The following is a 25,718-nucleotide window of genomic DNA, read 5'->3' as shown; positions in this document are numbered from 1 at the left end:
CAACTCCTGTTCTTGTGTGTGTTTCATTACCCTCAACAGCACACATTTTTTTTGTTGTGGCCCCAGACAACTTGTCAACTAATCACCAAGCCCTCAACGAGTTGAATCAGGCGAGCTTGTCTGGGGCTACAACAAAAAAATGTATGCTATTGGGGGTACTGGTGGACTCGAGTTGGGAACCACTGCTCTAGTGGTGATGTATAAAAGACAATGACCCCTGCTTCCCTAGACGCGGTTCCCTTGCCCGCCTGGTCTATTTAGTGTCTACAGATGTCTGCCCCTGCTACTGTACTAAGAAGGTGTGGTAAAAAGCAGTAGTACCATCTCCCTCTCAGCAGTGGTTCTCCCTAGAGCAGGAACTAGCACACTGAGGGGTTCACCATGGGTGTCATGGAGGGGAGGAAGGGAGGCATGGGGAGGAAATCCTCACAGCTCTCGATTGTGACAAGTGGGAGCTGTTGAATTTCTCATTGTAGAAGTCCTCTCATGCCTGGAGGGGATGTTGCAAGACACGCACACAGTCTCGGTCTTAATGCTGTTTGAAATGCTTGGTTGTAACTGATTGCATGTAAAACCTCTATCTCCAAATGATGTTTGCCTTAGAAAAAATAAAAAGATGTCCACATACATGTGTATGGATATGCTGGATTGTGGAAGGGATATACCCATCTACCTTCTCATTGATTTCCATATGTTTATAGATCTATTTGCTTTGCAGTAAAGTCTCATTCCTTGACTTGTGTTCACCTTACATTTCAGTTCGTTCTCAGAGGTAGAGCAAACAAAACAAACATGCATAGAACAAACATGGTTATTTTGATGTTGTGCAGTAGAGGCCATCTGGATTGGGATGTTTGTCATTATCAGTGGAGGGCAGCATGCCTATAGTCCTCCACAGCCTTCTGGTAGATTGACATTTTCATTCATCCAATATTTGTCGATTGCAAATCCCCATAATTTGTTTCCCAACCAGGCCAGTACACTTTATGAAACCACATTAGTAGAAAAAAATAGGCTGTGTTCATTAGAATGTAGAGAGACAGATGCACATTCATTACAATACTATGACCCACTTTGCCTGGATTCTATATTTTGCTCACCACATATTATTGCAGGAAGGGATCTTGATGATAACAAACGTTGTTGTCGCGGCCTCCAAGTGATTGTTTCCCCTTGTGCTTTTTTGTCCTTCCTCCAGCTGTAGTTGTGGAGAAAAAAGAAGAGGTGACAACAGTCTCGGGAAAAGTGGACGGTGAAAAGGGGGGGAAGAAGACCAAGGAGAAGAAAGAGGGAAAGGGTGCCAAGGAGGGAAAGGATGATGAAAAGGAGGGATCTGCTAACAAAAAAGGGGAAAAGGGAGAAAAAGGGGAAAAAGGGGGAGGAAAGAAAGGAGAAGCAAGTGAAGAAAAAGGGAAGAAGAGTAGAGAAGGGGAGAAAGGAGGAGGTGCAAAAGGAGGTGCTAAGGGGGGAGCCAAGAAACCTCCTTCGAAAAAGTAAACACTGGGTCAGAAACACAAATTGTGCTAAACAACTTTTCATAAGTAATTTTTTTAGTTGTCAATTTTGTATTATTATTTTTTTAATGATTGTATATAATGACAAAAAGTACATATTAACTATAAAACAATCTTTAACCCTTGTGTTGTCTTAAGGGACAAAAATTACACACCACTATTAACAGAAGAGAGAAGCCCCGAAATGATCTTTTTTCAACTTGAAATTTGATTACTTTTCCTAATAAAAAGTGAAACATTGTCTTTGTTCATATTTCCATGAAAGCTGTACACCACCAGTGTACAAAGATTGTCTTAGGGGCAATTTTGACCCTGCACCACACACACACACACACACACACACACACACACACACACACACGAGAAATTGAGATTGTGTACTACTGATTGAACTCAGACAAAACTAAAACGTTCTTGTGCATGTGCAGCATCTCCCCTCCACGTCCCCACACGACTCAAGTTCACAGACAAAATAAAAACAATTTCAGACAAAATTAACAACATTTCAGACAAAAGAAACATTTCTTGAAAGCATTCTTTACTAATGGGGAATGCAGTCAGAGGCTATAAAGGTGCTGCAGATGACAGTCCCCCCAGTTCTCTCTTTGCTGAAGCCATGAGTGCACGTTTCAGTGCCCAACAGGTCGTAGATTAGATTTTTTTCAGATGTCCAGGAGGAACAAGAGAACAATGATTTAGAAGAGGAGGAGGTATCTGAAGATGAAGATATGGAAGAATACAACCCAGAGCACGATGCATCACCTTCAGATGAAGAAGAATACAACCCAGAGCACGATGCATCATCTTCAGATGAAGAAGAATACAACCCAGAGCACGATGCATCATCTTCAGATGAAGAAGAATACAACCCAGAGCATAATGCATCATCTTCAGATGAAGAAGAATACAACCCAGAGCATAATGCATCATCTTCAGATGAAGAAGAATACAACCCAGAGCCACGATGCATCATCTACAGATGAAGAAGAATACAACCCAGAGCCACGATGCATCATCTTCAGATGAAGAAGAATACAACCCAGAGCACGATGCATCATCTACAGATGAAGAAGAATACAACCCAGAGCACGATGCATCATCTTCAGATGAAGAAGAATACAACCCAGAGCACGATGCATCATCTACAGATGAAGAAGAATACAACCCAGAGCACGATGCATCATCTACAGATGAAGAAGAATACAACCCAGAGCACGATGCATCATCTACAGATGAAGAAGAATACAACCCAGAGCACGATGCATCATCTACAGATGAAGAAGAAAATCCCCCAAGCTGAAAGTGAGACATTTTTGTCAAAGAACAGCAAAAGAACATGGTCATTGTCACCATATGACAACCAGGGCAGGGTGGCAGCACAAAATGTCATAAGGATGACTTCAGGGCACACAAGACATGCAGTTGCCCATGCCATCGCCTCAACATTCTACATGTTCATCACACCAGCCATCGAAAAAATGATCCTGGAGATTACAAATTTGGAGGGTTTCCATAAATATGGAGACAACTGGAAAAGGATGGATGAGATTGACCTGCGTGCCTACACAGGGCTGCTAATCTTAGGGAGTGTGTTTAGGTCCCAAGGCGAGGCCACATGTCGTCTCTGGGATGCAGCGAGTGGAAGGGTGATTTTCAGTGCCACGATGCCACTGAAAGTCTTTCACACTTTCTCAAGAATGCTACGATTTGATGAGTCAAGACCTGCAAGACGTGTGAGACAAACTGAGGTCTGGGAGAAGTGGGTGGAGCGTCTACCATACCTCTACAATCCTGGGCCTGAAGTAACAGTGTATGAGCAACTGGTTCCATCCATCTGTAATGTAAGTGATTGTCACTGTTCATTTTATTATGTACTGCTGTAATATCCTTGATTTATGTGATTGTTTTCTGTGACACTGATACTAATTACTGATAGTAATCTCTTTTGTCAAAAGGTCGCTGTCCTTTCAGGCAGTATATGCCCAGCAAGCCAGCAAAGTATGGCATCAAGATATGGGTGGCCTGTGACACACAATCCAGCTACGCTTGAAAGATGCAAGTCTACACAGGGAAGCCGACCAGTGGAGGACCGGAGAAGAACCAGGGGATACTGGTTGTGTTTGATGTGACAGATGGACTGAGGGGGCACAATGTCACGTGATAATTTCTTAACCTCTTATGAACTCAGCCAGCAGCTCCTGAAGAGGAATATTGCCATGGTTGGCACAGTTAGAAAGAACAAGCCTGAGCTCCCCCCTGCACTCCTCACAAAAAGGGGGAGAGAGGCATTCTCATTAAAGTTTTCCTTCACCCCCACCACCACTCTAATTTCTTACCTCCCAAAGAGGAACAAGAACGTGGTCCTTCTGAACACAGTGCACAAAACGGCTGATATCAGTGATCGTGAGGTCAGGAAGCCAGCCATCATCCTGGACTACAACCACAACAAAGGAGGCGTGGACAACCTGGACAAGGTGATTGGAACTTACAGCTGCAGGAGGATGACTGCCCGCTGTCCCCTGGTCATCTTCCATAACATCATTGATGTGTCCTCATACAATGCCATCGTGATATGGAACAAGATCAACCATACCTGGATGCCTGATAAGCAGAACAAGAGGAGGGTGTTCCTGGAGCAGCTGGGAAAGGCACTTGTAACCCCACACATTCAAAGACAGGAGCACCTGCCCCGCACAGCAGCCTCTGCAGCGCTTGTGGAAGTTGTTCAGGGAGCTGAATCTTGTCCTGATCCACCTGAGGCTGCAGTTGGGGCAGGCAAGAAGAGGAGATGCCAATTCTGCCCCCCAAAACAAATACTATGTGAGGCACATGTGAGAAATACATCTGCAAAGTCCATGCACACACACTTGCATGCTGTCCTACATGTGCTAATTAGAGTTGATTGATTTATGTTATTCACGTTTTTGTTATGTATCTATTATCTTATTTTATTCTTTTTTATTGTTGTTTATACACCTTGTGGGTGTGGGAAATGGTTAAAAAAATGGAGAAGACTAGCATTTTGTAGTTGAATTCCTCATTGTACAGTATATAAGAATATATCACTATGTTGCCAAAAATGTTACTTTGTTTCCCTTCAATAAAATGCATTCAAAACTACTTTCTGCACATTTCTTCTACTTTCTCAGGCTACACAAGTGCTATCTCTTGCTACAAAAAAAATATGTTTACTCCTACGCAGTAGATTTAGTAATAATAATAATAAACCTTTACTTTATTAAAGAATACAATTATGAAAAGGTGTGTTGTAAAAAAAAACCGAGTGGTGTCCACTGATTAAATGCAGTCTTTCTGCATTGTGAAGAGGGAAAACCCAGATATTCACAAAGTTTGTGATGAATTACAGGTTGTTTCTTCATGCTAAATAGATTTGGGGTTTAAAATTCAATGAAGCTGCTTTATTTTAGGGGTTTAGTGAAGGCGGGTCATTTTTGACCCTTAGGACAAGGGGAGTATACAGAATGTTAAGACTGCACAAGGGTTAAACTGTATCTACTTACATTGTTCATGATCAACAAGAACATAATTAGTATGGGATTGGATTCATGGTGCAAATTCAATGGACACTTAAATCGACAGTAGAATTGTACATTTTAATGTCTTATTCACAATACAATGATGAACATCAAGACTGAAAAACATTTTCCTCTTAAACCCACGTTTACATTTACAACATTGACTTCACACAACCGACACGAAATCAACCAGGTACGGTGTCCTATTTCAAACAAAACAGTCACACCCTCTCCACACATGGCATATACAGTAGACTATTAACACAAAATACCAACTCCTATCTCTCTGAGGACAGATACATTTGCAATATGAGATAAATAAAAAAACAACGAAAATATCATAGGTGATTTTATATACTTTCATGAGAGGTAAAAAATAAAATAAAAAAAGTGTACAATATCTCTGTAAAGTAATGGCCTTTTTACATATCGAATTCAAAAACACAATCAATTTACATGATACAATCAATATGAAATGGAATAGGGTATTAAAGTGCGCATAAATCTAAAAATGTTTGTTTGAAATGATATTTTCCCATCAACACTGGTTCTAGTGTCGCCGCCTCCTAATCAAACAAGGACAGTTAAAGGCCAGACTAGCGTATCTACTATACACAATACTACCAAGCTTATTTACTAGTGGCATGTTCGTTGGCTGTAGGTGGGTGTAAGATAACCACTGTATAAGAAAATGTGGATATTCAACTTTATTTTTCATTTCCTTGTTGGCGTAGATGGCATCTTTTGGTAACAGGTTCTCTAATAGTATCCTTATATCACGCTTACATGTACAGTTGAAGTCGGAAGTTTACATACACTTACGTTGGAGTCATTGAAACTCATTTTTCCACCACTCCACACATTTCTTGTTCACAAACTATAGTTTTGGCAAGTCAGTTTGGACATCTAATTCGTGCATGACACAAGTAATTTTACAACAATTGTTTACAGACAGATTATTTCACTGTATCACAATTCCAGTGGATCAGAAGTTTACATACACTAAGTTGACTGTGCCTTTAAACAGCTTGTAAAATTCCAGAAAATTATGTCATGGCTTTAGATGCTTCTGATAGGCTAATTGACATCATTGAGTCAATTAGAGATGTACCTGTGGACCTTCAAACCCAGTGCCTCTTTGCTTGACATCATGGGAAAATCAAAAGAAAATCAGCCAAGACCTCAGAAAAAAATTGTAGACCTCCACAAGTCTGGTTCATCCTTGGGAGCAAATTCCAAAACGCCTGAAGGTACCACGTTCATCTGTACAAACAATAGTATGCAAGTATAAACACCACGGGACCACGCAGCAGATGCGTTCAGTCTCCTAGAAATGAATGTACTTTGGTGCGAAAAGTGCAAATCAACCTTGTGTAGATGCTGGAGGAAACAGGTACAAAAGTATCTATATCCACAGGAAAATGAGTCCTATATTGACATAACCTAAAAGGCTGCTCATCAAGGAAGAAGCCACTGCTCCAAAACCGAGATAAAAAACTGCACATGGGGACAAAGATCATACTTTTTGGAGAAATGTCCTCTGGTCTGATGAAACAAAAATAGAACTGTTTGGCCATAATGACCATCGTTATGTTTGGAGGAAAAAGGGGGAGGCTTGCCAAAGAACACCATCCCAACCGTGAAGCACGGGGGTGGCAGCATCATGTTGTGAGGGTGCTTTGCTGCAGGAGGGACTGGTGCACTTCACAAAATAGATAGCATCATGAGGATGGAAAATTATGTGGATATATTGAAGCAACATCTCAAGACATCAGTCAGGAAGTTAAAGCTTGGTCGCAAATGGGTCTTCCAAATGGACAATGACCCCAAGCATACTTCTGAAGTTGTGGCAAAATGGCTTAAGGACAACAAAGTCAAGGTATTGGAGTGGCCATTACAAAGCGCTGACCTCAATCTTATAGAAAATGTGTGGGCAGAACTGAAAAAGCATGTACAAGCAAGGAGGCCCACAAACCTGACTCAGTTACACCAGCGTTGTCAGGCAAAACGTTTGACCCAAGTTAAACAATTTAAAGGCAATGCTACCAAATACTAATTGAGTGTATGTAAACTTCTGACTCACTGGAAATGTGATGAAAGAAATAAAACCTGAAATAAATAAATCATTCTCTCTACTATTATTCGGACATTTCACATTAAAATAAATTGGTGATCCTAACTGACGTAAGACAGGGAATTTTTACTAGGATTAAATGTCAGGAATTGTGAAAAACTGAGTATAAATGTATTCGGCTGAGGTTTATGTAAACTTCCGACTTCAACTGTATATCACGCAACAGAACTTTGTAAGGCAGAAAATGATATATCTGTTCCTATATTTATATCTGTTCCTATATATATATATATATATGTTCCTATATTTAGATCTATATTTATCTGGTGTAAAAGGTGATGTGCCCTAACCATATAAGACCATGACAATAAATAGGAAACCACAAAGATTAGGAATGAAATGTACATTTGGAGGGAAGGTTTGAACCTTATATATGCCTGGCCGCATATAGCCTGGCCGCTCAGACTAGAAGTAACATAGTAAACGTAAATGTGTTACTCTAAAAATGAAAGGGAAAGATGTGGGAGTATAATGCAAACATCTTGCGACCCAAAGGTTGCGTGTTCCAATCACATCACAGACAACTTTCGCATTTGAGCTAATTAGTAACTTTGCAACTACAACAAAAAAAAGGGTTATTCGGCTGTCCGAATAGGGTTCTGTGAAAAGGGTTCTACCTGGAACCAAAAAAGGTTTTCCAAAAGGGTTCTCCTAATAAATACATATCATACTAAAATGGAGGAACACAAGTGTACGTTTACTATGTTAAGTCAACCCTGGAAACAACGTTGAAATATTGGGATGGATAGGAATGAAACATACTGTACATTAACTATTGGGACAGATAAGGTTGACACATAAAGTATTGGAACTGTGACACCTTTACACATAGCCTGGTGCTCCAGTCTGTTTGTGCTTTAGTAAACTCCTCTGTGTGTGTTTGTTTATTTTCATGCCAAACATAAGGCATGACAATGACGGAAGCATTGGCTACAGCACAGTATAGCTACAGTATAGGACAAGGCTACTTTTACAGAGTGTAAAGACACAAATACTGGTTCTGTGACAAACTAGCTAACAAACAAACAAATTATTTTAACCCTTCAATTCCCTCTGAGAACATTGGCTGGAAAACAAACTGCTGTGTGATGGAACTGAACTTGTAAAGCTGGGGTATTTTAAATTTGCCACATGCTTTGTAAACAACACGTTTAGACTAACAGTGAAATGCTTCTGGCCCTTCATAATGCAGAGAGAGAAAAATAATAATAATACAAATAATAAATATACAGTATATATATATATATATATATATATATTTATAAAGTGTAGCTAGACATATTTTCACAAAAGTTTGAGTGTAGAAATGTGGATATACAGTGGTGGGAGAGGAAACTGTAGGTTCAAAGTGCAATTTAGTTCTTGAATCAAATAATTATGTCTAATGTTCTGTAAATACCTTTGTTAGGCATTCTACTGAAATCTCATTTTAACAGTCCTGATACATACAGTATTGTCCCTCACCTACAGTATATCCTCCAGTTTCTATACATATACGACTATATACACAATATAACATATTTCAAACATCAAAACGTCCCTTACATGTTTGAACAGTCTGTACAAACATCAAATTATATTGAGAATACATTTCCATGACCCTTGATGCTATTTTAGCTCACAACTAGAATGGATTTTTATTATCATTGTAAACATTGTGACTTCTTATGCAAATGCATACATAATGTATATACAAAAAGAGCAGCATAACACTTGACCATATAAAACATAACCGTTGTGTGCTATTTAGTTCTGGTGTTCCTTCATACCGTCTCTTCACGAGTCTCCTTTGGAATTTTCCTATGAAATTGGAGAATTCCTCATTTAAATAACATGTTATTTTCGAAAATGTAACTGTTTCCCGCAACCCTGAGTTTTGGAGAGGGTGCCTCCCTTTGAAAACTTTAATAAAAGTAGTTTGCTGCAATTACAGTGCCTTCAGAAAGTATTCATACCCTTTGACCTTTTCCACACTTTGTTGTGTTACAACCTGAATTTAAAGCGGATTAAATGTAGATTTTGTATTGTGTCACTGGCGTACACACAATACCCCATAACATCAAAGTGGATTTATGTTTTTAGAATTGTTTACAAATTACTGGTAGATGGGTAAAAAAAAGAAGCACACATTGAATATCCCTATGAGCATGGTGAAGTTATTAATTACACTTCATATGTTGTATCCATGCACCCAGTCACTACAAAGATACAGGCGCCCTTCCTAACTCAGTTGCCGGATAGGAATAAAAATGTTCAGGGATTTCACCTTGAGGCCAATGGTGACTTTAAAACATTTAGAGATTAATGGCTGTGATAGGAGAAAACTGATGATGGATCAACAACATTGTAGATACTCCACAATACTAACCTAATTGACAGAGTGAAAAGAAGGAAGCCTTTACAGAATAAAAAATATTCCAAAACATGCTTTCCTGTTTGCAACAAAGGCACTCAAGTAATACTACAAAACAAGAAATTCACTTTCTGTCCTAAATACAAAGTGTTATGTTTGGGGCAAATCCAACACAACACATCACTGAGTACCGCTCTCCATATTTTCAAGCATACTGGTGGCTGCATCATGTTATGGGTATGCTTGTAATCGTTAAGGACTGTGGAGTTTTTCAGGATATAAAAGAAATGGAATAGAGCTAAGCACAGGCAAAGTCTGAGAGGTAAACCTGGTTCAGTCTGCTTTCCACCAGACACAGAGATTAATTCACCTTTCAGCAGGACAACAACCTAAAACACAAAGCCAAATCTGAACTGGAATTGCTTACCAAGACAATGAATGTTCCTTGGTGGCCGAGTTACAGTTTTGACTTAAATCTGCTTGAAAATCTATGGCAAGACATGAAAATGGTTGTGTTGCAACGATCAACAATACATTTGACAGAGCTTGACTCATTTTTAAAAGAATAATTGGCAAATATTGTACAATCCAGGTGTGCAAAGCCCTTAAGAGAAAGCTCCAGAAAGACTCACAGCTGTAATCGCTGTAAATTACGCATTTCATTTTCAATAAATCAGCAAAAATGTCTAAAAACTTGTTTTCAATTTGTCAATAAGGGGTATAATTGTGTAGATTGGTAAGATTTTGTATTCATCTAATCCATTTTAAATTTTGGCTGTAACACAACAAAATGTGGAATAAGTCAAGGGGTATGAATACTTTCGGAAGGCACTGCACAGTATAAAAGCTTATTTTTTTAAAATCCTCTCTCCCACTCCATTGATATGTTTCGGTTACTTTTGTGGCATTATATATTGTGAAACAGAATATTATCATTGAAGAATATAATCATCAGCACATCATGGAAACAACATAACCTTCCATAGTCATTACACTATTGAATATCAGGATAGTATCTTTTAAATAGCAAAAATAAAAACTGTACAAAAAGTTGATAATCATGGAGAAAAGCCTTCCATTGGCCTTCCTCCATATAAATCAACACTAGAAGCCAGCACACCTCTGAAACTACAGTACACACTAGCTCAAAGTGATGCACTAGAATGGTGGGTTTGGAGTACCTGAGTTTGATTCCCTTTTACATCAAAGTGGGTTAGGTTTTCTGAATTGACATCCATATTTCAAACCAATCGAAATGTAGTGAGTTCTCCCCAACCATGCGGGCAGAGGCAACTGCAGCCAGGCATTTCCTCGTATCACTAGGAGTTCCTAATGTAACAGATGTAAGCTAGTGAGCTGTATGCTAACTTATCCATCCGCTACACTAACATCAGCTAACATGCTCCTGTCAGAATGAAGACCTACATATGCTGTTAGACACCTTCACCCACAGGACCTGTGGACCATCACCGTTGTAGGTTTCAGACAGACATTAACCTACTGTCCATCCACAGATCATTCACGATCCACAAGTTTTAGAATAATAGCTTTAGAATGTGAAAAAGCTAAATCTGCAAGTTGGTTTTCATCAAATATAAAGTACCTGCTGCAACTCATTGAAGTCAGTGAAATAAAACAAATATGAATTCTTGTCCATATGGCAGGTGGAAATAGTCTCAGAAAGAGCGGCGGTGTTTGCTACAGTACAGAAGGTGATTGTCTGTGTTGGTGGCTCACCTCAAACACTGAGGTACCCTTTTAGCCTTGAGCCTTTGTCCTCCAGTCCTTATCCCACCCACTAAAATTCTGTCTCGATTCACAGGAGAAAAACTGGCAGTGTCGACGAAAGGCAGCCATCCTCCTACTGTGTAACATCCTGAGAATAATGACTGGTGCTATGTTCCATGACTCATTCCTACAGAGATCGTCCTCACAACGGAGGGGCTATTGACATGACTGTCTTTCACTCGAGGTCACATGAACGTCACATAACGGTCTCCCGCTCCTCCTCCACCACAGGCGAGGGTTTCTCCTCCTCAACAGAATGCGGTGGCGTGTTATTGGATAGCTGCTCCTCCTCGGGAATGTGTAACTCCTGTCCCGAGGAAGGGATAGAGTGCTCGGAGACGGAACCGTTCTTCACATACCCCGGGAGGTTCCGGTGCCCGTTGACGGTGACTGGGGTCCCAAGGCGCGTGGTGAGATGGAGGGCCAGGGGCCCCCGGGCAGTGACGTTGGTTACACTGGTGTGAGACACCATTGGTCCATAACTATACGTGTTACTGCCACTACGGGCTTTCCGTTTAAAGTCCAGCGCTAGTGTCCTCCTGCTCCAGGTTTTCTTAATTTCTGCCTGGACCTAAAGGAAGATGGATAGAAATAAGATTGTCACTAAGTACATCTAAACCGACAGTGGAATTTAATCAGGCACGTGCACAGATATGTGTCTACCTGTGGCCGAGCATTTCCCCCTTTGCTCTCCCACTAGTCAAGTACCCTTTTGGGTGGTGGTCTAACGTTTTTTAAAATACAGTTTTAGTCGTCGTTGTTCTGAACCCACTGCCCCCAAGTCGTCGAGACGCCGTCAAGCTCGGCACCCCACCACCCCCCATCTGTTGGTCTGTCCTGTACGGAGCTCACGTGTGCCCGGTATCCAAACATGCATGGCTTGTGATGCAGGTCACCGGTTGAGTGTGTGTGTTGTAGTAAGCTACCTAGTTTAAATATAAACAGTACTGCATAACATTTGATTAACCCTTGATTTACATCATCAATATCTGTCTGGTTGGCAGCAGCCCTTCACAATGTATTTCCTTATAGAATCATAGCCGCGGGAAGGGCCGGTGTTGCAGCACCCCCGATAATTTGAAATAAATTTGCCAAAGTTATAGAATTACTGCTGTCTGTTCAGAAATTAATGAAATACTTGTCAATAGCCTACTTCACCATGAGTAGGCCTATAAGTTAGCCACAGAGGAACAAAACATTGCCTTAGCTGTGGATTGTGTGTAGCCCTATAACAAGGCAGTCGGGAACACACGGAAAAATCTGTCAGTGAACAGCATGCAGTCAACACAGGCCTTTCGCAATATTTCAAAAACAATCGTGGGAAAACACAGGTTGGAAAGCAAATGGCCCCTGCTGAAAAGAGAAGAGCAATCTTTCAACTTCCAAATGGGCCTATCGAGTGAACATTGTTGACAAGAGACGTCATTGGGCGAGTCAGTGAAACTGGAAAGCTTTCTTAAGACTAATTTCCTCCTCATATTGTACCACAATGTGGGTCTCCACACACCTAGGCCTCTCAGTTAGTCACTGTCAAAGTAGCTTGTCATTTTGATCATTTGTGCGGTATTAAACATCATTCTGATAAAGTCTCCACAGTCATGTAAAATGATGTGGAATTGCAGAAAATGTGTTTATAAAAAAGGCACAAACTGTTTTCTGACCCTAGGCAACTAAAAATTTTCCCCATATGTGCAACTTCTGTGTGCACCTCTACTCTAGGCTACTTCTCTATGCCACTACGCAAATGCGATGATATGCATGCAATGCTTTATTATAGCCGCAATGTATTTTTGTTTTAATGCGTTCCGGTACCTCAGAACTCCCTAAGTGACCCCCCTCTCTCGCTCACTTTTTGTTCCTCCCAAATTAACAAATGAAGCACTGAACACAGGTAGGCTAGACTCTAGTTAACCACCATAAACTAAAATAACAATGAACATTAGGCTATATTATGAAGTTTATTTAAGAGCATTGAAGATATAAATCACAATCAGTAAAACATTTTTTTTAGCAGATTTACATCAATAATCAGCTGATCGCCCTCTATTCCCAATGTCAATCATGCCTTCAAGAGGCACTGTCACTAACTTGCTTACAATGTGTGATGAGTAAGTGTGTTGCATAAGTAAATAGACCATTTTCATTTTAAGAACATGCCCCCTGAAAGGTCTGTGCACATCCCTGCATACAATAATTGAGCCTGAGGTTTTTTTGTGTGCATACTGTGTGCATGCTGTGACTGCAATTAATCACGAGCATAATATTATATATCAGGATTACATAGCGTCTTAAATAATATACTATAATCTATTAGGATTTCCTTGAAGACATTTTCACAGATAAATCTTAATCAAATTGTTCAACGTTGTCCTTACCTCCCCGTTGCAGAAACAATATATAATTGCCACAAAGAATCCCTGAAAAGAAGATAAACCATTATTACAAGTTTGCGTATGACTCAAAGTACTCAGGTTGACCTGAGCATCTATCCAGATCACTTTAGACGAATGTCATGTAATCTCAATTGACAGTTCAAGTCACTGACACCAGCTGCCTACTCTGAAAACACTGAGCTGCGCAGCTCTCTCTAATTTTACTCATAAAAGTTTCATCACAACTCAATACTTAATTATGTGTCGCACACCACTACAGCATATGCAGTGCCCCATAGTGGACTTTGGCCGATTGATATATCTCCTTTTTACAGTACTGCAGCAGCTCATCATTTCAGATCCATTGCTGGCTGCCTGTGACTAAACCCACATGCAGTAAAACATAATTTGGTTGTTCGTTCATTCATCCATGCGGTTCGAGACCAGTCAGTACCTGGAATGAATTGAAGAGCATCTCGTAGTGCATCTGTATCTGCCAGGGGACTCCAGTTACCTCAGTATAAGGCATGGCCATGAACACGATGTAGTGAACGCCAAACAGTGGCATCAGGACCAAAGTAGACTTCAACAGTTTCCTGTGGAGGGAATGAATAATAGCAGTGATTCATTTTTACATTTACTGTGTGTGACAGTTGTCACGGGGAGGTAAAATGTTATATCATAATAGATGTGTTCACTGTATTATTCATTTTTACCGACATGACTGCCCCACTTGGCACACTACGACATTTCAACGTGGATATTTGGGTAATATTTTGTTGAGACGTTAATCAAATGAGACGTCAACCTTTATTCACCCACTCAAAAAGACATCCAGCAGTTTGTTGAATTACCATGTTATCACTATGGTTTTCAACCTTCTAAATGCATAAACAAATTCCAAAGGAAAAAACCTATGTAAGATTTTTGGTTTAGTTGTCATCTAAATATTTTATCATTGAGCTTTCAACCATTTCAAAAGCACAACACAGTTCAGATATGTACTATTTATACAACTTAATTAATCAATGTGTTTCCTCTAATAGCACAACCAAATGACCTGGATTGCAGCTGAGATAACATTAAATGTACAGTGCTCAGTGATAAATGCTGTTCGAGATTCTGCACGGATTATTATAGCAATTGTGAATATCTCCACAGACCTGTAACCGTTGCATGCTATCTTGAACATACAAACTTTCTATGATTACATAAGAAGACTTATATAGTGACAGTAACCTCAAAATATGGCCATGGATGTGTTAGTCATTTTAAAATGTAATAAATGGTGTTCTATTAGTTTCTAAGAATACTTTTAACAGTATTACAAAAGTAGTATTGAACTGTGTTTGGTTGACAACTCAACCAAACATCAACATTTAAAGGAGATGCATCTAAATGATTAGCTAGTTTCATCTGAGCCACTGGCTTAATCTTGTTCTTTATCTTTTATTTGTGGTTCAGTTGGAAATGTGAATCCAACATATCATTTTTTTAAAATTGTTGACATGTTAATAGGCTATTTATATCTCCATGGGGTCAATTTCACGCCATATGTATTGAATTCAAAATAAAATAAATCGTGAACATGAAAATAAAGTTGAGAATGTAAACGTATTTTTGAGGACGGGTTAAATAATGGATGTTGAAGTCAAGAACCAAACAATTGAAAGCAAAATGTACAGAATTTGAAATAAAAGACATCAAAAGCAAAACCCCAAAATTTGTAAGCAAATATTTTATTTTTTATTTTTTGAAAAACGAATGCAAAAATCATTTTGGTTTAACTGTCCCAGCAACCAATCATATTGAATAGATTTTGCCTTCAATTGTTTTCAATTGTTTGGCTTTTGATTTCAACATCCATTATTTCACCCATCCTCAAAAATATAATGTTTACATTCTCATCTTTATTTTCATGTTCACAATTTATTTTATTTTGAATTCAATACATACAGTGAGGCAAAAAAATATTTAGTCAGCCACCAATTGTGCAAGTTCTCCCACTTAAAAAGATGAGAGGCCTGTAATTTTCATCAAAGGTACACTTCAACTATGACAGACAAAATGAGAAAGAAAATCACATTGTAGGATTTTTTATGCATTTATTTGCAAATTATGGTGGAAAATAAGTATTTGGTCAATAACAAAAGTTTCTCAATACTTTGTTATATACCCTTTGTTGGCAATGACAGAGGTCAAACGTTTTCTGTAAGTCTTCACAAGGTTTTCACACACTGCTGCTGGTATTTTGGCCCATTCCTCCATGCAGAGCTCCTCTAGAGCAGTGATGTTTTGGGGCTGTTGCTGGGCAACACGGACTTTCAACTCCCTCCAAAGATTTTCTATGGGGTTGAGATCTGGAGACTGGCTAGGCCACTCCAGGACCTTGAAATGCTTCTTATGAAGCTACTCCTTCGTTGCCCGGGCAGTGTGTTTGGGATCATTGTCATGCTGAAAGACCCAGCCACATTTCATCTTCAATGCCCTTGCTGATGGAAGGAGGTTTTCACTCACGATACATGGCCTCATTCATTCTTTCCTTTACACGGATCAGTCGTCATCAATGTGTTTCCTCTGGCGTGAAATTGACCCCATACATCTCTATCAACCAAAAATCGAAGGTAAAGTATATGACAAAATCAAATTAAACTTGTTTTAAGGTTAATTTAAAGTTTGATTTTATATTATTTAGTCCAATTCATTAACTTTGATATTTGGTTGAGATGGAGACGTAAATCTGACATATTTTAAATTTGTAGACAAATTGGAATTAAAGCCAGACTAAATCAGTGGCACAGATGGAACTATAAAAGCAGAGGACACAGTACATTTCTTTCAAATGTTGATATTTGGTTGCGTTGACAACCAAACACAATTCAATATCCAGTTCGTCTTCAAATTAATAAATTATATGTTGGATTCACTTCTCCATCTCAACCAAAGATCAAAGTTAAAGAATAGGACTAAATCAAATCAAAGAAAACTTAAAATGCACTTTAAATAAAGTTTGATTTGATTTACTGTAGTAAATTATTCTTTATCTTTGACTTTTGGATGAGATGGAGATGTGAATCCAACATTCATTATAAACTTGTATATTACATTTGAAATCAACCAAAAGCTTGAAACCCTAGGGGCTCCATTTGAACAAACCTAACGCAATGATGATTCTTAGCGCTGGCGGTAGCGCTATAGCTTCAGGGGTGTGTCAGAAATATTTTAGCTAATTTCACAACAGGAATTAGGGGTGCAGTAGCTGGCGGTGGCGCGAAAGAGCTGGGATTTGATGAATAAACAAGTTGTGGCTGTGTCGGGGCTGAACACCACACTAGCCAATCAGAACGTGGTCCATGGCTTAATATGTGGAGGCTTGTGTACTTGTGTATTTACGGTCTTTTATGTATTGTGTCGTCATTAACTCCAAATAGAATATTAGTCTACTGTAGCCTAGTATGTTAAATAGCCTGCCTCATATTTGCTAAATATGTTGAACATGTTTGCAGTCCACATATTGCTTCAATATTAGAATACATTGTTAAACATAGACTATAGCATTCACACTGATATAGGGGCTAGGCCTACTGTAAATTGCGGTCTGGACATGCCAAACGTAAGTTCAATTCAATTCAATAAGCTATTGATAATGCCTAAAAATACAGTTTATAATTATAATCAAATCCTAATAATAATAATGAAACAACAACAAGTCTTAAATAGGCAACGTCTAAATACAGTTACAGGCATCATAATTGCTTATACTGGGCATATACAAAAAACAAGGCAACTTAGAATATGGATGGTTTTACGCACATGCAAACATTTCACAGGAGCTGCACACAGATCCAATATAAAAGAGAAAGTGGGAATGCCCACTCACCAGTATACTGCTCCCAAATGTAATGTTTTATAAACACCATGGAACCATCTTACAAATCATATTTGCATTTCTCTAGAAATAGACAATTGCATTGCCTTCGAGTTCTTTAACATAAACACATGGACGGTTAATCTTTCTAATTAGTTTGGTCTTTAACCAAATTAAAACGAAAAACAATTAATCTTTTTAAAAAAAATAATATTTCTGATTAAATTATTATTTTTTTTACCCCTTTTTCTCCCTAATTTTGTGGTATCCAATTGTTGTAGTAGCTACTATCTTGTCTCATCGCTACAACTCCCGTACGGGCTCAGGAGAGACGAAGGTTGAATGTCATGCTCTTCGGCAGGCGGAATTGATGTCCTATCCAAGATAGTTCATTAAATAGTATACAGTAACCCTACAGTAGGCCTAGTTATAACAAACATTTAGCCGATCAAGCTTTTATTGGTTTTAACATGCAAATATTAATCTACACACATTGCATTCACATTTTGAAAATGCACTGCATGTTCGAGCCATAGTTCGAGCCATAGACAATTGGACATTGCCCAAACGTTGGAATAAGATTAGCCTCCCATCGCCGTTCATACGGCCCGTTAGTGACTTTGCCACGTCAAAAGGTAAACAAAACAAACAAACTGGAAAATAGTCTAGGATACAAGCGGATTCAGCACCAAGGACAGCGATCAGAATTCCTGCGAGTTGACAGTTGAAAACAGACAAAAGTGCAAGATGCTTTTTTAAAAACAAAATGATAAAGGAAAAACAATAAGCAGTCTATTGCAATAACTTCATCTTCCTAAACAGACTTCCTACAGTCACTGACACCTTTCATTGAATGGGCATTGAACATAGGCCTAATGAGTCCAAACTTTTCACAGAATTTGCATGGACAAAAATTATGTCCAATTAAAATTTAAAAAACGGGAATGTCAGTTGACTGTTCTGTTGTTTATGATATTTTAATAAAACATTGGCTATAAAGTTTTATTTGAAGGTGAAGTTGAAGTTGTTTCAAATGTATAAATTCAACATACGGTTTGTCTAGCTTGAATAATGGTAACCATGATGACATAATCCTGTGGTTGAAATGTCATCTTCAAAACAACATTGATGATTTTTTGCAAACCCAATGTATTTTCCTCATAAATTCCATGTCACAATACGTTGACAAATTACGCTGAATAAACATTGATTTAACCAGTTTGTGCCCAACGGTTGGTGGCATGTTTTGGTGTGTAAAGATTAAATACTTCTATCAGCATGCTGGAGATAACACAGAATACATCTGTACAGTACATTTGTATTTATTAAGGATCCCCATTAGGTGCTGCCAAGGCAGCAGCTACTCTTCCTATAGTCCAGCAACATCAAGGCAGTTATATACAATTTAAAATATTACATGCCATTACACTTCATAACACTTTTCACAACACATTAAGTGTGTTCCCTCAGGCAGTGACTATCACATATCTACAATACAAAATCCATGTGTACGTGTGTGTAGAGTGTGTGTCTTATGTGTATATGTGTCTGTGCCTGTGTCTCTTTTCACAGTTCCCGCTGTTCCATAAAGTGTATTTTTATTCGTTTTTTAAATCTGATTCTACCGCTTGCATTAGTTACTTGATGTGGAATAGAGTTCCATGTAGCCATGGCTCCATGTAGTACTGTGCACCTCCCATAGTCTGTTCTTGACTTGGGGATTGTGAAGAGACCTCCGGTGGCATGTCTTGAGAGGTATGCATGGGTATCCGAGCTGTGTGCTCGTAGTTTAAACAGACATCTTGGTCCATTCATCATGTCAACACTTCTTACAAAAACAAGTAGTGATGGAGTAAATTTCTCCTCCCATTTGAGTCATGAGAGATTTACATGCTGCCCTGTTCTGAGCCAATTATAATTTTTCTAAGTACCCTTTCGTGGCAGCTTACCATACGACTGAACAGTAGTCCAGGTTTGACAAAACTAGGGCCTATAGAACCTGCCTTGTTGGTAGTGTTGTTAAAAAGGCAGAGCAGCACTTTATTATGGACAGACTTCTCCCCATTTTAGCTACTGTTGTATCAACATATTATGATACAGGTTTGACAAGCCATTTCAGTCGCTGTAGTAGCTGATGTGTATAGTGTGGAGTCATCCGTATACATAGACACACTGGCTTTACTCAAATCCAGTGGCATGTCATTAGTAAAGATTGAAAAAAGTAAGGGGCCTAGATGGCTGCCCTGGGGAATTCCTGATTATACCTGCATTATGTTGGATAGGCTTCCATTAAATAACACCCTCTGTGTTCTGTTAGATAGGTAAATCTTTATCCACAATATAGCAGGGGGTGTAAAGCCATAACACATGTTTTTCCATGATTGATAATATCAAAAGCCGCAGTGAAGTCTAACACAGCTCCCACAATCTTTTTATCATAAATTTCTCACAGCCATCAGTCATTTGTGTAAGTGCCGTGCTGAATGTTGACTGTCCTTCCCTATAAGCATGCTGAAAGTGTCAATTTGTTTACAGTAAAATAGCATTCTATCTGGTCAAACAACATTTCCCCCAAAAGTTTACTAAGGGTTGTTAACAGGCTGATTGGTTGGCTATTTGAGCCAGTAAAGGGTGCTTTACTATTCTTGGGTAGCGGAATTAAATTTTGCTTCCCTCCAGGACTAAGGGCAAATACTTTCTAGTAGGCTTAGATTGAAGATATGGCAAATGGGAGTGGCAATATCGTCCACTTTTATCCTCAGTAATTTTCCATTCATTCTCAGGCCCCAGTGGCTTGTCATTGTTGACAGACAATACTTTTTTCACCTCTTCCACACTCATTTTACAGAATTCAAAATTACAATGCTTGTCTTTCATAATTTGATCAGTTATACTTGGCTGTTTAGTGTCAGCGTTTGATGTTGGCATGCCATGCGAATCTTGCCAATGAAAAACAAATTAATTAATAATAATCAATATCAGTGTGTTTCGTGATGAATGAGCCATCTGATTCAATGAATGATGAGTTTGCCTTTTTGCCCAAAATGTAATTTAAGGTGCTCCAAAGATTTTTTACTATCATTCTTGATATAATTTATATTTGTTTCATAGTGTAGTTTCTTCTTTTTATTCAGTTTAGTCACATGATTTCTCAGTTTGAAGTATGTTTGCCAATCGGTTGTGCAGCTAGACTTATTTGCCATTCCTTTTGCCTCATCCTTCTCAACCATACAATTTTTCAATTCCTCATCATGCTTATTAGTAACTAGAATAAAACTATTTCATACATGTGTCTAGTGCAGCATCTGGGTTGCTCCTTTTTACAGACCAACAAGTATTATTTATGTCAACAACATAGGAATCATTACAAAACATTGTGTATAACCTCTTATACACTATATTAGGCCCAGCCTTTGGAACTAGATATGGATACTATATTGTGATCCCTACAGCCGATGGATTTGGATACAGCTCTAAAAAAAATTCTGCAGCATTAGTAAAGATGTGATCAATACACGTTGACGATTTAATTCCTGTGCTGTTTGTAACTACCCTGGTAGGTTGACTGATAAGAAGCTTTTTCTTGAGTGGGCAGCTTGATGAAAGCCAGTCGATATTTAAAATCACCCAGATAATATACCTCTATGTGGATATCACATACATTATCAAGCATTTCACACGTTATCCAGATACTGACTGTTAGCGCTTGGTGGTCTATAGCAGCTTCCCACAAGAATAGGCTTTAGGTGAGGCATATGAACCTGTAGCCAGTGCTAACAGTGCTAACAGTATAGCACTGGTTCATAGGCACATGATTGCTGTGTACAATAGCTGTAGGATCAGTAGGAATTCAAGGCAGTTAAAGGGATATACAATGCATTCGGGAAAGTATTCAGACCCCTTGCCTTTTTCCACATTTTGTTACGTTACAGCCTTTTTCTAAAATGGTTAAACAAAAACATTTATCAATGTACACACAATACCCCATAATGTCAAAACAAAACCTGTTTTTTAGAATTATTTTCAAATTTATGAAACCCCCCCAGAAATATCACATTTAAGTAAGTATTCAGACCCTTTACTCTGTACTTTGCTGACACTACAAGCTTGGCATACCTGTATTTCGGGAGTTTCTCCCATTATTCTCTGCAGATCCTCTCAAGCTTTATCAGGTTGGATGGGGAGCGTCGCTGCACAGCTATTTTCAGTTCTCCTCAGAGATGTTTGGTCGGGTTCAAGTCTGTGCTCTGGCTGGGCCACTCCAGGACATTCAGAGACTTGTTATGAATCAACTCCTGCGTTGTCTTGGCTGTGTCCTGAGGGTTGTTGTCATGTTGGTGAACCTTCACCCCAGTCTGAGGTTTCCATCAAGGATCTCTCTGTACTTTGCTCCATTCATCTTTCCCTTGATCCTGACTAGTCTCTGAAAAACATCCCCACAGCATGATGCTTCCTCCACCATGCTTCACCATAAGGATGGTGCCAGGTTTCCTCCAGACATGACGCTTGGCATTCTGGCCAAAGAGTTCAATCTAGGTTTCATCAGACCAGAGAATCTTGTTTCTCATGGTCTGTGAGTCCTTTAGGTGTCATGTGTTTTACTGAGGAGTGGCTTCCGCCTGGCCACTCTAACTAAAATGCCTGATTGGGAGAGTGCTGCAGAAATGGTTGTCCTTCTGGAAGTGTCGCCCATCTCCATAGAGGAACTTTGGAGCTCTATCAGAGTGACCATCGGGTTCTCGGTCACCTCACTGATCAAGGCCCTTCAGCCCAGATTGCTCAGTTTGGCCAGCTCTAGGTAGTGTCTTGGTGGTTCCAAACTTCTTCCATTTACGAATGATGGAGGCCACAGTGTTCTTGGGGACCTTCAATGTTGCAGACATTTTTTGGTTCCCTTCCCCAGATCTGTGCCTTGACACAATCCTGTCTCGGACATCTACGGACAATTACTTCAACCTCATGGCTTGGTTTCTGCTCTGACAACTGAGGGACCTTATATAGATAGGTATGTGCCTTTCCAAATCATGTTCAATCAATTGAATTTACTACAGGTGGACTCCAATCAAGTTGTAGAAACATCTCAAGGATGATCAACGGAAACCCGGATTCCCCTAGAGCTACATTTGTTTTATATTTTTAATACATTTGCAAAAACTTAGAGAAACCTGTTTTCAGGTCGTCATGATGGGTATTGTGTGTAGGTTGATGAGGGAAAGAAAATGATTGTATACACTTTGAAAGAAGGCTGTAACGTAACAAAACGGGGTCTGAATACTTTCCTAATGCACTGTACACATTAGGTTACTTACATTGTGTCTACCAACGCCCCTGGGATAATGTACATTTGCTGAAGCATTATGAAAACTCAGCAACACAATGGTAGGGGTTAACTTAGCTGGGCCTGGGCAGACATGTCATGATAAAGCAGTCAGGGAAGGAACAGTCAGAGCATGGATTCTTACCTGTACTGCTGTCTTGTGTCACATCTTCCAGCATTTGTCTCTCGAAGTTTAGTGGCCAGAACTCGGATTATATTCAGGAACAGCATAAAATTCACCTTTGATAACAGACACAATGACACAATGTAGCACACCAAAGCCCAATATTTCAACTACTAACTCTCTCAGAAAGCCAATAGTGGTAATAGTGCTCAGTAATTGTGATAATTAAACCTGTCAATTGAAAATGTTAAATGCCATTATGCCAATTAACATTTTCAATTGACATGTTTACTTACCACTATTGCTGTTAGAATGGGCACTTGTACAATCCACTTCAGATTGCCTGCACTTAGGTCCCAGCACCTGTAAGTGATAAACAGGGGATTTATGAAAAACAAATATAGATATGCATGATTGTGTAATTAATCGCTTTCAGGAACTAATCTATTTCGGTATATCCTAGTGTAACAACAACACATGGTGAAGTTGGCAACCCTTACAGACTGGTCCTAGGCTCCAAAGTCTTGGCTGGAATTCAATCCAACCTGCCATAGCAATGTTTTACGCATGGTCCTTGTGTACAAGCTACTGCCTGCACGCACACAATTCTTATTCTGAAAACGGTCAGAATCTACCTTTGAGTGGAGTCAGCGCGATAGGCTCATAGTAGAATGTTTCTACAGTACTCAAAGTAATTCTGTGATTTTATATAACCATGTGGAAATAGTTACTACCGTGTAAATACTGCAATGTGGGTTTCGATTAAATTGAAGACGTACACTCTGCCTTTAAACATTCTATGAACCTAAGGGGATTCTTGAACTCGTTCTAAGTTTCTGTCTCACATTCCCATGAAAGATTCTGGCAAATGCACAGTACTGTGTGTTCAGAGCCAACATCAATGATGACAAATTGAGATTACAGCGCAATACTTACTCTGTGTCTGCCAAGGTGGCTCTCACACTTGCCCACACTGTCACAAACATAGCTGGGACCCCTGCAAATCAACAACAAACATCAAGATAGATCTCAAAACAACAACTTCTTGGTGACAGGGGGGCAGTATTGAGTAGCTTGGATGAATAAGTAAACTGCCTGCTACTCTGTCCCAGATGCTAATATATGCATATTATTAGTAGTATTGGATAGAAAACACTGACTTTTCTAAAACTATTTGAATGATGTCTGAGTATAACAGAACTCATATGGCAGGCGAAAATCTGAGACAAATCCAACCAGGAAGTGGGAAATCTGAGGTTTGTAGTTTCATTTAAGTGATTGCCTATCCAATATGCTGTGTCTATGGGGCCAGAATGCACTTCCCAAGGCTTCCAGCAGATGTCAGTCTTTAGAAAGTTGTTTGAGGCTTCTATTGCGGAAGGGTGTCGAATAAGAGCTGTTTCAACAAGTGGGCTAGGCTGAGGCCAATCAGTTGTTTACAGCGCGGTCATGCAGGCGCGCCGTTCCTTCTTTTTCCTCTGTAATGAATACGCTATTGTCCGGTTGGAATATTATTGAAGATTTATTATAAAAATACCCTAAGGGTTGATTGAAAACATCGTTTGACATGTTTCTACAAACTGTAATGGAACTCTTGACTTTTCGTCTGGATTTTGCGCTCGCGCATTGTGCCTTTGGAATAGTGACCTAAACGGAGGTATTTGGACATAAATATGGATGTAATCGAAGAAAACAAACATTTATTGTGGAAGTGGGAGTCCTGGGAGTGCATTCCGACGAAGATCAAAGGTAAGTGAAGATTTATAATGCTATTTATGACTTTTGTTGATTCAACAACTTGGCGGGAAACTGTATGGCTTGCATTTGTGGCTGAACGCTGTTCTCAGATTATTGAATATTGTGCTTTTGCCACAAAGCTTTTTTGAAATCTGACACAGCGGTTGCATTAAGAACAAGTTTATCTTTAATTCTATGTAAAACATGTATCCTTCATCAAAGTTTATGATTGAGTATTTCTGTTATTTGATGTGGCTCTCTGCAATTTCTCCAGATGTTTTGGCGGCATTTCTGAACATGGCGCCAATGTAAACTAAGGTTTTTGGATATAAATATGAACTTGATCAAACAAAACATACATGTATTGTGTAGCATTGAGTCCTGGGAGTGTCATCTGATGAAGATCGTCAAAGGTTAGTGATTCATTTTATCTATATTTTTGCTTTTTGTGACACCTCTCTTTGGTTGGAAAATGGCTGAATGCTTTCTGTGACTAGTTGCTGACCAAACATAATGCCATGTCCTGCTTTCGCCGAAAAGCCTTTTTGAAAATCGGACACTGTGGTTGGATTAACGAGAAGGGTATCTTTAAAATGGTGTAAAATACTTGTATGGTTCAGGAATTTTTATTATGAGATTTCTGTTGTTTTGAATTTGGCGCCCTGCACTTTCACTGGCTGTTGGCGAGGTGGGACTCTAGCGTCCCGAACGATCCCAGAGGTTAACAGCTGAGACCCCTGCAAAACACATAGTGATCTATAAATTCAAACAAATAATGATTAAACACAAAATACAGCAATTTCCTTCCAATTATTAGAGTTGGTTTAAGTCAAAATTTGCCTTGTAATATACTGTTAATATAGTGAGGCAATTGGGCGACACAGCATCCACATTGTATGCGCTGTGCTTACATAACCGTTACGCACAGTGTGTACAATGCAGGAGCCGTACAGCCTAGCTCTCTGAACTATTCTT

General features: G+C 39.2%; 2 protein-coding genes across 2 annotated transcripts in view; one reads left to right on the top strand and one right to left on the bottom strand.

Annotated features, from left to right (window-relative positions):
- The window catches only part of LOC112226783 (transmembrane inner ear expressed protein-like), a 31,322-nt gene extending 29,568 nt beyond the window's left edge, over positions 1-1,754 (top strand). The window contains exon 4 of the mRNA XM_024391332.2: positions 1,199-1,754. Coding sequence (XP_024247100.1) covers positions 1,199-1,497 — 299 coding nt within the window. The 3' untranslated portion in view covers positions 1,498-1,754. The remainder of the gene's footprint in view (positions 1-1,198) is intronic.
- An 8,207-nt stretch (positions 1,755-9,961) lies between these two features.
- pth1r (parathyroid hormone 1 receptor) overlaps positions 9,962-25,718 on the bottom strand; it is an 86,659-nt gene continuing 70,902 nt past the window's right edge. Inside the window, exons 8-13 of the mRNA XM_024391330.2 lie at positions 23,943-24,003; positions 23,303-23,369; positions 23,028-23,122; positions 14,152-14,293; positions 13,701-13,742; positions 9,962-11,896 (exon numbers count right to left, since the gene is read on the bottom strand). Of these exons, the coding sequence (XP_024247098.1) occupies positions 11,522-11,896; positions 13,701-13,742; positions 14,152-14,293; positions 23,028-23,122; positions 23,303-23,369; positions 23,943-24,003 (782 nt within the window). The 3' untranslated portion in view covers positions 9,962-11,521. The remainder of the gene's footprint in view (positions 11,897-13,700; positions 13,743-14,151; positions 14,294-23,027; positions 23,123-23,302; positions 23,370-23,942; positions 24,004-25,718) is intronic.

This window comes from Oncorhynchus tshawytscha, linkage group LG28, assembly GCF_018296145.1.
Source record: "Oncorhynchus tshawytscha isolate Ot180627B linkage group LG28, Otsh_v2.0, whole genome shotgun sequence".
NCBI lineage: Eukaryota > Metazoa > Chordata > Actinopteri > Salmoniformes > Salmonidae > Oncorhynchus > Oncorhynchus tshawytscha.
Note: the sequence above shows the minus strand (reverse complement) of the source record. Positions and strands in the feature narration are given on the sequence as shown.